We start from the raw sequence: 13,011 nt of genomic DNA on the forward strand, positions 1-13,011 counted from the left end.
GCCTACTTGCAAGCTCTTCCTCATCCATATCAATAGGCAGTGTTCTCCCCAAGTTTTTCAATGTCTAGATGCACCTGTCTTCCATACTGCATGTGTTTCTGTGTGTTCCTTAACATCCTGTCTTCCATACTGCATGTGCTTCTGTGTGTTCCTTAACATCCTGTCGTCAGATTTCAGCTCTGTGGTTCTGTTTGGGGCCTGTATTGAAGGAGCGGTCCTAAGGGACAAGTAAGTGAACTTGTCTGTAGCATTAGGCCACATCTTTGACATCACAAGATATATTCAAGTCCAGACAATAGCCTGTCTGCTTCTCAACAACATACAGTACAAGCTTGTAATTATATTTGTTAGTATGGCAAAGCACTTCAGATGCTGTGTTTGTTGGTATTGATAATGGCCCCGCTAACAGGTCCATGTCCTCTCCTGTCCTGTAGGTTTGGGGATGCAGTCAGTAAGAACCTGGTTGTGGGGACTCTGTCCTGGCCCTCCCCCTGGGTCATCGTGATTGGCTCCTTCTTCTCCACTGTGGGGGCGGGACTACAGTCCCTGACTGGCGCCCCTCGTCTCCTACAGGCCATCGCCAAGGACAACATCATCCCCTTCCTCAGGGTAGGACCAGCCACCTTGGCAGGTAGCCTAGCGGTTAAGAGCATTGGGTCAGTGACCGAAAGGTTGCTGGTTCAAATCCTAGAGCCGACTAGGTAAAATAATATACCCATGTGCTCTTGAGCAAGGCACTTACTTAATTACGCCTGTAAGTTGCTCTGGATAAGAGTGTCTGCTCAAATGTTTAAAAAAATCAATCGTACACTGGCTGTCTTTGTGGGTGGAGCTGTATTGTACATACGTAATTTCTATACAATGCAAAGCATCTAGTGGCCTGAAAAACAGAAAAATAATTCAAGGTTTCTCTAGCTGCCACCACTGTTTGTACACATTGCTTGATACATTGCTCGGCTCTATGCCCATGTATGCTCACAGTGGCCCTACTATTAGATACATTATGATACACAACTAAAAACTACAGTGAACAAGAGAATAGAGTTATAGTTGTATTTCCTTACTCATTTGAATGAAGCTGAACATATGAGTTCATTTGCATTCCCACATGTAAAGTATTGTAGGTAGAAGAGGATTAGCTATATAAAAGAACATTATGTAACCCTGTTCTAGGATCAGCTTAAGCGACCATGAAAATTCTGGTAAAAAATAAATAAAATTAAACTGGCCTAGGACCAGTACTTAGAGGCCCAATGCACCAGTTTTTCAATCAATAACAAATCATTTCTCGGTAACAATTAAGTACCCTACAATAATATTTTTCCATTGAAAGCAACAAAAATGGATTTTTTTTTAGCAAAAACATTTTTCTCAAGCAAGAATTTAGCCAGGACTGTCTGAGAGTGGTCCAAGTGGGGAGGGGAAAACTGAAAACTAGCTGTTATTGACAGAGAGGTTGGAACTCTATTTGTTATTGGTCTATTAAAGTTGCACTATGCAGAAATCGCTCCGCCATTTCCTGGTTGCAAAAATTCTAATAGTTCACCTAATTTCAGTTTATGTGATTAAACAAGCACACGTATAGTGTAGAGAATCATTGTACCACCGTTGTGAAATATATTTTCCATAACCAAACATATTGTATTTTCAGCTTTTTGAAGCTGGTGTACAAAACTGAAAGTAGAAGACATAACAAAACTTAAGAACTGGAAGCATAGAAATATGCACATAGAACACATTTACCACTTGTTAGATTTGCTTTCAATGTAAATGACGGATCTATAGCTCACATTTCTATGTGAATTCAGTCGGGTCGCCCAAAAGGTTACAAATTACAACTTTAACCAATTTGCTGCCTGGTGATGTCACCAGACAAGCCGAAACCCCCGCCCATGCAAACCTGCTGATTAGGAGGCCCTGTGTAGATTGTATTTTCAATCAGTAACTATCAGGAAATAACACTGATCAAATGTTTTCACATACCACCTTACAGTATTAGTTTCATCAGCTGTTGTACAATCTGATATGAAACACAGGGAAAAAATGAATTTTGACTGCACTGGGCCTTTGAGGCCACTTAATCCATAAATGATTGGTCCCCTTGGCTACAATACAACAATCAAACAGAAAAAAAATAATAATAATAAAAAAAAACTTCACAGGAAGAAATAAAAAATAATTTCTAAAGTGTATATTTTTTAATTTTCTGGTGCAGGTGTTTGGTCATGGCAAGGCCAATGGGGAGCCAACCTGGGCACTGTTACTGACAGGACTCATTGCTGAGCTGGGCATCCTCATAGCCTCTCTGGACATGGTGGCCCCCATCCTCTCCATGTGAGTCACACACACACGAAACAGACTAAACACACACATCAAACACGATTATTTAAAAGCAGGCAAAAAGGGATTATTTCAAATCATATAATGGTCTGTTGGGTGAACTTGCTGAACCCGGGGCCTCCCGAGTGGCGCAGAAGTCTAAGGCCACTAGAGATTCTAGGTCGCAGCCGGCTGTGACTGGGAGACCCATGTGGCGGCGCACAATTGGCCCAGCATTGTCCAGTTTAGGGGAAGGTTTGGCCGGCAGGGATGTCCTTGTCCCATTGTCCCAACATTATGGTCCTCCGAGGAGTAGTTTGGGCGGCAGGTAGCCTAGAGGGGCCAGTAACTGAAATGCTGCTGGTTCAAATCCCTGAGCTGACTAGGAAAATGATCTGTTGATGTGCCCCTGAGCAAGGCACTTAACCCTAATTGCCACCTGTAAGTCACTCTGGATAAGAATGTCTGCTAAAATATACCTGAATCAAATCACTTGCATTTTAACAGCCACTTCACAAGTGAAACACCTCATTCCAGCCAGGCACTCTGTACACAATTAGCACAAGTGGCTTTGTGTGGAAGGTCAGCAAGTGCAGTGGTTCACAAACGGTGGGTCCGGTTATTTTATATATATATATATATATTGTGGCAACCTCTTCAAAGTTAGTAGCGTTTGTCACAAATTAAGTGGGAAACTGTCACCATAATCACCCCAGAATGAGAGTTCTTTCGAACAGGACAGAACCTGTGTGTTTGTTTCTCCGTCCTGGTCCACCCAGGCCGCACGCAAGGTCAAGGATAGCAGGGTATGGTACAAGAATCGGTTTCTCGGTAGGTCCAGGTCCAAACGCCAACAAGTAAGTCCAAAATAGTCCAGCTCATACACGGTAAATCCAGCCGATAGTGTCACAGCCCCATTCTGATTCGTTCCTCACAGCCCCACGCTGCTCTCTTCCCCCTCCAAATGTTGGGACTGTCTTACCCTGTCTGCTGGTTCGCCCAAGCCTGGGGAATGGGAATCTTTCCTCCTGTGCGATCTTTCCTCCTGTGCCTGCTCAGCTGTTCCTGCCATACAATACCGTTCAACCAGGCCCACGAGATGGTCGGCAGGAAGTACCTTGTTCTGACCATCCCATCGTCGAACTCCTTGGGGTAGACCTCGCTGAAACTAGTCGAGTACAATGGTCTCTACGATCTCGGCGGACGAACGGGTCTCCGGTCGCAACCATTTCCGTGCCAGGTGAATCAAGTCGGTCATCTGTGTTCAGGGGGATTGTCCAGATCGGCGTCCCCTGCCAGGTATGGTGCCAGAAGCCCTGTCTGCATTCTCCACCACGTGTGGCAAACCTCTTCAAGGTTAGGAGCGTTTGTCACAAATTAAGTGGGAAACTGTCACCAAAATCATCTCAGAATGAGAGTTCTTTCGAAAAGGACAGAACCTGTGTGTTAGTTTCTCCGTCCTGGTCCACCCAGGCCGCAGGCAAGATCAAGGATAGCAGGGTTCGGTACACAAATCGGGTTCTCAGTAGGTCCAGGTCCAAACGCCAACAGGTAAGTCCAAAACAGTTCAGCTCATACACGGTAAATCCAGCCGATATATATATATATATTGTTTCTGTCTCTATGGTTCACAGATCCTTCCAGCCCTCTCTCTCTCTTCCTGGTTTGTCTTGACCCTTTATCTGTGGGTCGGCCCCACCTTCTGAGGGTTTCCTCTTGCTTCTGGGAAGACCATTTTGTGATCTGTAGTTCTGATTGGGGTGGTCATTTTAGTGATCGGGCAGAGCCCCTTTTATTAGTTCTGCTCTCACATATCTGCCATTTATCACTCGACCCCCTTCTTTGCCACAATATATATATATATATATATGTATATATATATTTATATATATATATATATATATTAAGGAACTCAGTCCGGCTTTTAACTTACTGTTGAAAGTTATAATAGTAGAATGCACAAGGTAAAATGTTGAAATTGGGTAGTGCATCATCAGTATTCCTCTTGTCATGTCAGTCATTGAATACCTTAGACAGCTATTTATAACGTGTCAGAAATGTCCAGATCAACAAGCCCATTTCAGCTAATGTATTTTAGCTAGGTTTTTTAGCCCATAGATTTTGTAGTAATGTTTGAGTCACAGAAATGTCACATGAATAGACATTAGACATGGCATAATGTATAGAACTGCAGGAAATAAGCTTTAAACCTGACAAATATTACCTACGCCAACAAGAGGGGTGTGAACAGTTTGTGTCATGAACAGTGCTTGTGCCCATAGAAATAGACGTTGCGCACGTGCAGGATGTTCCTCAATGCTGGAAGGGGGGCCTGAGTGAAAGAGTTTGGGAACCCCTGACCTAGTGCAGTTTCTTATGCTTCTGTGTTTTGCCATCAGTTGAGATGTATTTTAGCAGACTACCAGGCCTATACATCCTGCAACAAGTACATAACTGCAAATTAATATATTGGAATATATTAATATATATATAATATATATTAATATATTTAAATGACTAAATCGGTTTGGACTGAATTACATTTTGTGGTGTGTGATTTTTTTTCTACAGGTTCTTCTTGATGTGCTATCTGTTTGTGAACTTAGCCTGTGCTGTGCAGACTTTACTACGGACACCAAACTGGAGGCCTAGGTTTAAATATTACCACTGGTAAGTACAGTACAGGTGTATGTGCGTGGCTGTATATCCGTGCATACTGTATGTGAGCGATGTGACACTCATTTGTATATGCGTGGGTGTTGGGTACACTTTCAATCCATTTGAATAATCACCTTTGCTTTCTCAGGTGACATATTGGGTAGCTTATCAAAATATCCTGTTGACTGACTGGAGGACTTTATGCAGACTCCAGCTATAGAGGCATTTTGTTCTCTGGTGTTCTGATGGTAACCTAGAAAGAAGGAACTTCACTGTAATAATCTTCAGTAGCTGAACAAGAATAGCACCTGTTGTGGAAATTCACCACTGAAACTCAGTGTAAAGGAATCAATCTTTATAATCACGACCGGAGAGGTTCACATTCTCAATCCAAGTTTTATGAAAACTCTGAAAAGGGATTTCCCTCTCAGTCCTTTTATAGTGCTATACAAATAAGTTATATAAGCATGATTTACATTATTCATTATTAACATTGGTTCCTGCATGTGACTGACGAGGCTTCTTCTCTCAAAGCTGGGACTTTGAAACTGAGATACTCCTTTTGATTCCCAGAACAATGTTCTGGGCGTTCTGCCAATTGGTCTAAGGAGGAGGTCACAGTCACCTGCAGGAACCAAGATAGAGTGAGTGCTGTTTACAATTCAATGCTAGCTCTTCAGACAACAACATTTTCCCCTCACATTCCCTCCTTTTATCACTTTGTGATAATTATTGTTACATTTTAAGGTAAGCATTCGATTATGGCTTAAACTATCAAAGGAGGTTCTATCAAAATACGTCTATTAAAGTAAGCGGAATCAACACATAAAACCAGACACTTTATCCTTTCAAACGCCTTCACTCTGGGTTGTAAAATCTAAAATACACACACATACACAAGGGATCTGTAGACCCAGAGGTAAATAAATCTCTAAAGGTTTAACCATTGTTTCCATAGCTCTTACCACAATCGGGTTGCTTTGACCTGTTCTGTACTAACTGTCTGTGGGACATCAACTAGTAAAAATATCAAACCTGTTGTTTAACAAATCCCCTAGGGCCTTCAAAAGGTTGGTGCTGACAAATCAGCTCAATATTCGATACTAAAACATTTACTTGGATCTACTCCAATTCCGGACAGTGTTCCTCGTAATGCAAAAAGTTGGTTTTAGATGACACTACCTTCTTATTTAAATCACTGGTATATTCAAACTATCGAATTGAGTAATAATAATTGAAAATGGTCAAAAATGTATCTTATTGGCCTCCCGGGTGGCGCAGTGGTCTAAGGCACTGCACTGCAGTACTAGCTGCGCCACCAGAGACTGGGTTTGAGCCCAGGCTCTGTCGCAGCCGGACGCGACCGGGAGGTCCATGGGGCAACGCAAAATTGGCCTAGCGTTGTCCGTGTTAGGGAGGGTTTGGCCGGTAGGGATATCCTTGTCTCATCGCGCACTAGCGACTCCTGTGGCGGGCCGGGTGCAGTGCACGCTAACCAGGTCACCAGGTGCCTGTGTTTCCTCTGACACATTTGTGCGGCTGGCTTCCGTGTTGGATGCGCGCAGTGTGGCTTGGTTGGGTTGTGTTTTGGAGGATTCATGGCTTTCGACCTTCGTCTTTCCCGAGCCCGTATGGGAGTTGTATCGATGAGACAAGATAGTAACTACTAACAATTGGATACCACGATATTGGGGGTAAAATTAAAAATTAAAAAACATTTCTTATTCAATTATTCATACCTCTGCCCCAAATTTCCCACAGTATTCAATCAATCAATCAATCAAATTTATTTTATATAGCCCTTCGTACATCAGCTGATATCTCAAAGTGCTGTACAGAAACCCAGCCTAAAACCCCAAACAGCAAGCAATGCAGGTGAAGAAGCACGGTGGCTAGGAAAAACTCCCTAGAAAGGCCAAAACCTAGGAAGAAACCTAGAGAGGAACCAGGCTATGTGGGGTGGCCAGTCCTCTTCTGGCTGTGCCGGGTGGAGATTATAACAAAACATGGTCAAGATGTTCAAATGTTCATAAATGACCAGCATGGTCGAATAATAATAAGGCAGAATAGTTGAAACTGGAGCAGCAGCACAGTCAGGTGGACTGGGGACAGCAAGGAGTCATCATGTCAGGTATTCCTGGGGCATGGTCCTAGGGCTCAGGTCCTCCGAGAGAGAGAAAGAAAGAGAGAATTAGAGAGAGCATATGTGGGATGGCCAGTCCTCTTCTGGCTGTGCCTGGTGGAGATTATAACAGAACATGGCCAAGATGTTCAAATGTTCATAAATGATCAGCATGGTCGAATAATAATAAGGCAGAACAGTTGAAACTGGAGCAGCAGCACAGCCAGGTGGACTGGGGACAGCAAGGAGTCATCATGTCAGGTAGTCCTGGGGCATGGTCCTAGGGCTCAGGTCCTCCGAGAGAGAGAAAGAGAGAAGGAGAGAATTAGAGAACGCACACTTAGATTCACACAGGACACCGAATAGGACAGGAGAAGTACTCCAGATATAACAAACTGACCCTAGCCCCCCGACACATAAACTACTGCAGCATAAATACTGGAGGCTGAGACAGGAGGGGTCAGGAGACACTGTGGCCCACTCCGAGGACACCCCCGGACAGGGCCAAACAGGAAGGATATATTCCTTGAGTTTAGTGAGTACCACTCACTGTTACTGCCGGCTTATCTTTTGGTTCACAGGAAGCTTATCTTTAACCTAAACACCAGATGGCAGCCTCTAATATAATATCAGTCCCAATGCTCATTCTCCCTGTCAGTCATGTGACCTTGTATTGAAACATTTATTTCTTCAAATTACTAAGATATTGCATTATTAGAGTGCTATTTGAAAGACACTAATATTACCATTCACATACTGTCAACACTCATTAAATGTGACATCGAATCCTTCCATTTTACTATCTTTATGACTGTCTTTATTTACCTATGCTAGTCTCCATATTGGTTTCCTTCAACTAGGACCCCTCTACTCTTCCCAATAGGAAAAACCCTCTCAATCACTACTACTATTACACACGGATCACTCTCAAACAATGCTCTGCTTTTACCCCTATTGTAAGGTTTGAAAACAAACAAAACAAACATGATAACCTTCTCCTTATTGGAAGGCATTGTTTGCATTTTAGTCTACCCGAACAATGTTACTCTATATTTATTACCCATTTCTGTTGTATAATCACTCTCTGCTTCACACTCATTAAATGTCTATTATTTTGAGAGGAATGTGTAATGCGCCAAAATTATAAAATACATCAGCCAATTTGGAAGGGGAGAGACACTTTGGAGGGAGCTTCCTTTTTAAGATAGCTCTCGAGACCCTTTAGACAGTCATACTCATCAGAACACTGAGGCTTTATTTCCCAGACCTTTAAGACAGTCCAGACCCTTTAGACAGTCATACTCATCAGAGCACTGAGGCTTTATTTCCCAGACCCTTTAGACAATCATACTCATTAGAACACTGAGGCTTTATTTCCCAGACCCTTTAGACAGTCATACTCATCAGAACACTGAGGCTTTATTTCCCAGACCCTTTAGACAGTCATACTCATCAGAACACTGAGGCTTTATTTCCCAGACCTTTAAGACAGTCCAGACCCTTTAGACAGTCATACTCATCAGAGCACTGAGGCTTTATTTCCCAGACCCTTTAGACAGTCATACTCATCAGAACACTGAGGCTTTATTTCCCAGACCCTTTAGACAGTCATACTCATCAGAACACTGAGGCTTTATTTCTCAGACCCTTTAGACAGTCATACTCATCAGAACACTGAGGCTTTATTTCCCAGACTCTTTAGACAGTCATACTCATCAGAACACTGAGGCTTTATTTCCCAGACCCTTTAGACAGTCATACTCATCAGAACACTGAGGCTTTATTTCCCAGACCCTTTAGACAGTCATACTCATCAGAACACTGAGGCTTTATTTCCCAGACCCTTTAGACAGTCGTACTCATCAGAACACTGAGGCTTTATTTCCCAGACTCTTTAGACAGTCATACTCATCAGAACACTGAGGCTTTATTTCCCAGACCCTTTAGACAGTCATACTCATCAGAACACTGAGGCTTTATTTCCCAGACCCTTTAGACAGTCATACTCATCAGAACACTGAGGCTTTATTTCCCAGACCTTTAAGACAGTCCAGACCCTTTAGACAGTCATACTCATCAGAGCACTGAGGCTTTATTTCCCAGACCCTTTAGACAGTCATACTCATCAGAACACTGAGGCTTTATTTCCCAGACCCTTTAGACAGTCATACTCATCAGAACACTGAGGCTTTATTTCTCAGACCCTTTAGACAGTCATACTCATCAGAACACTGAGGCTTTATTTCCCAGACCCTTTAGACAGTCATACTCATCAGAACACTGAGGCTTTATTTCCCAGACCCTTTAGACAGTCATACTCATCAGAACACTGAGGCTTTATTTCCCAGACCCTTTAGACAGTCGTACTCATCAGAACACTGAGGCTTTATTTCCCAGACTCTTTAGACAGTCGTACTCATCAGAACACTGAGGCTTTATTTCCCAGACCCTTTAGACAGTCATACTCATCAGAACACTGAGGCTTTATTTCCCAGACCCTTTAGACAGTCGTACTCATCAGAACACTGAGGCTTTATTTCCCAGACCCTTTAGACAGTCATACTCATCAGAACACTGAGGCTTTATTTCCCAGACCCTTTAGACAGTCATACTCATCAGAACACTGAGGCTTTATTTCCCAGACCCTTTAGACAGTCATACTCATCAGAACACTGAGGCTTTATTTCTCAGACCCTTTAGACAGTCATACTCATCAGAACACTTGGTAGTGGCCATTCCATCAGTCCTCTTAGTTATGAAGGCCCAGCAGGGTTCTCCTTCTCCAATGACCATCTACTTCTGGGCCACTACTCCGGGCCTGCGTTGGTCTCTTTGGCTCAGGACTCATCTCACCCTCTTCTGCACTACTCCAGGCCTGTGTTGGTCATTTTGGTCAGGACTCATCTCACCCTCTGTCAGGTTTCCAAAGTGGAGGTGGTCAGAAGAACTTGGTACGGCACTCTCCAACAGAGGTCCTTCCAACTCTCTCTCCTGAAGTCTCTGACCACCACGAAATCACCTGGGTTGAAATAGTGCTCAGCTCCACCTGCCAAGTTCGGCAAAGACACCTTCACCCGGGGGAAACGTCTCTTAACCTCTAGCGTCGAGCAATCCCGTATCCGGGAGCGTAATCATAGCCTCAAGCTCATTACCATAACGCAACGTTTCCTATTCATGAAAATCGCAAATGAAATGAAATAAATATATTGAAACACAAGCTTAGCCTTTTGTTAACAACACTGTCATCTCAGATTTTCAAAATATGCTTTAACCAAAGCTACACAAGCATTTGTGTAAGAGTATTGATAGCCTAGCTGGCATTAAGCCTAGCATTCAGCAGGCAACATTTTCACAAAAACAAGAAAATCATTCAAACAAAATCATTTACCTTTGAAGAACTTCGGATGTTTTCAATGACGAGACTCTCAGTTAGATAGCAAATGTTCATTTTTTCCAAAAAGATTATTTGTGTAAGAGAAATAGCTCTGTTTTGTTCATCACGTTTGGCTAAGAAAAAAAAACGAAAATGCAGTCACTTACAACGCCAAACTTTTTTCCAAATTAGCTCCATAATATCGACAGAAACATGGCAAACGTTGTTTAGAATCAATCCTCACGGTGTTTTTCACAATTCTATTCGATGAAAAATCATTCCTGGCAGTCGGTTTCTCATCAGAGCCAAACAGAAAAATACTGCAGCTGGAGATTACGCAATAATTGCGACGGAGGACACCAAGCGACCACCTGGTAAATGTAGTCTCTTATGGTCAATCTTCCAATGATATGCATACAAATACGTCACAATGCTGCAGACACCTTGGGGAAAACATGGAAAAGGTAAGCTGACTCCTAGCTCCTCCACAGCCATATAAGGAGTCATTGCCATGAGGCGGTTTCAAAAAATGTGGCACTTCCTGATTGTATTTTTATCTGTTTTTTTTTGTAACATCAGTTCTGTGGCACTCACAGACAATATCTTTGCAGTTTTGGAAACGTCAGAGTGTTTTCTTTCCAAAGCTGTCAATTATATGCATAGTCGAGCATCTTTTCATGACAAAATATCTTGTTTAAAACGGGAACGTTTTTCATCCAAAAATTAAAAGAGCGCCCCCTATATCGAAGAAGTTAAGAACACTGTTAAGGGTGACACAATTCTCAACCATGTCTTCCTCCATTCCTTGCAGGGACACCCTGTTCTTGAGAAAAGGTGTATTAGTCATCCTCATGGGATGGCCAGTCAGCACCTCGTGTGGAGAGAGACCAGTGACTGTGTGGGATCTGCCTCTCATACTCAGTGCCAATGGAAGCACCTTTACCCATGTCAGGCTTGCTTCACCAATTAGTTTAAACAATTTTTTTTCAGAGTTTGGTTCAACATTGTTAGTCATGCAAATCAAACATTGTACAACCCCACCACCAGAGAAATGTCCTGCAAGCACAGTAAAACCTACTGTACACCAATATCAGCCCCCCGCACCTCTTTGATTCAGAGGGGTTGGGTTAAATGCGGAAAACACATTTCAGTTGAATGCATTCAGTTGTACAACTGACTAGGTATCCCCTTTCCCTTATTTATTCATTTATTTACGTGATCCACCATCCCTCTTTTTGACATATGGTCTTGATCATGTGACAATTTGGCAAGGAATTGGAAAGTACAACGGGGCATGGCGGGTCTGCTCCACTCATCCAGCCATACACCCGAGGCGTCCTTCTCTGATGCATCAGCCGTTGCCTGCAGAGTCATTAACAGAGAAAGGGTTAGTGGAAGCGGGAACTGCTGCCATGTGAAGGAGGGGGAAACGGAAGAGGAATCAGCCAATTTAGCTGCGCGGTCAGCGTTAGTGTTCCCCAGAGGAATGTTGTCATTAGAGGAAGAATGCGCCTGACTCTTGATTACAGAAACAGAGGAGTGAAGCTGGACCACCTCTAAGAGAGACGAAACAAGATTACTGTGTGCAATCTGTTTTTCAGACAAGGTCAAAAACCCTCTATTCCTCTACAATGTTCCAAAATCATGCACAACACCAAACTCAGATCTACAATCAGTGTAAATGTTAACAGAGCATTCCTTTCCCAAAATATAAGCTCTGGTCAAGCCAAATAGTTCTGCTGCCTGGGCAGATTCGTGTGAGGGGAGTCGAGCACTTTCCACAGGTTCCAAAACAGTCACAACAGCATAACCAACTAATTGATTCCCTTTTTCATTTCTCTGGGCAGACCCATCTACAAAAAAACTAAAATTCTGGATTGTCTAATGGGGTATCTCTCAAGTCCAACCTAGAGCTACAGTCAGCTTCAATAGCTACATCACAGTCATGGTCTTCACCGGTTTCTGCTGCAGGGAGAAGAGTTGAAGGGTTAAGAATGTTCTGATAGTCTAGCAGTCTCGCAGGCATCAAATGAGCCATTTTTGCCTGTTTAATAATTGCCTCCACCACATGGGGCACATGTACGGTTAGAAGAGACATTGCCACAATATCAGAACATCTCTCCAGGTCAGACCACTGCTTCACTCGCCTCTATCTTTCTCCCATAAATACAATCCTGCAGAGGTTGAATTTACTAATTGCCTCTGATCTACCAGTGGAGAGGGCATAACATGTTTGGGCAAAGCTTTAATTGCCTCTGAACTATCTTTGGAGAGGGCATGACCCTCAGAAGTAATGTCATGACCCAAATATTTAACCGGCATAATTGCATCTTACTGGGGGAAACTTTATGACCATTTTCTGACCCCAAAAAATCAACAATGCCTGAGTGTCCTCGTGACATATCTCCTCTGATTGTGAGCAAACCAACAAATGGTCAACATACTGAACCAAAACACTCCCTCCAGGATCAACAAAAGAAGAGAAGAGAAAAGAAAGAAAGAAATAATGAGCTAAAATGAGCTAAAAAACAAACTACCT

At 42.9% G+C, this 13,011-nt stretch overlaps 1 protein-coding gene across 5 annotated transcripts in view; it reads left to right on the forward strand.

Moving 5' to 3' along the window:
* Positions 1-13,011, forward strand: part of LOC110506752 (solute carrier family 12 member 4) — a 40,462-nt gene that overhangs the window by 20,002 nt on the left and 7,449 nt on the right. For all 5 annotated transcript variants that reach the window (XR_002471029.2, XR_005039654.1, XM_036963302.1 and 2 more), the window contains exons 11-14: positions 171-228; positions 435-609; positions 2,216-2,334; positions 4,891-4,989. Coding sequence is in view for 3 of the 5 variants with exons in the window: in XM_036963302.1 (XP_036819197.1) it covers positions 171-228; positions 435-609; positions 2,216-2,334; positions 4,891-4,989 (451 nt within the window). In the remaining 2 variants the exon portion in view is untranslated. The remainder of the gene's footprint in view (positions 1-170; positions 229-434; positions 610-2,215; positions 2,335-4,890; positions 4,990-13,011) is intronic.

Source organism: Oncorhynchus mykiss, chromosome 26 (assembly GCF_013265735.2).
Source record: "Oncorhynchus mykiss isolate Arlee chromosome 26, USDA_OmykA_1.1, whole genome shotgun sequence".
Lineage (NCBI taxonomy): Eukaryota > Metazoa > Chordata > Actinopteri > Salmoniformes > Salmonidae > Oncorhynchus > Oncorhynchus mykiss.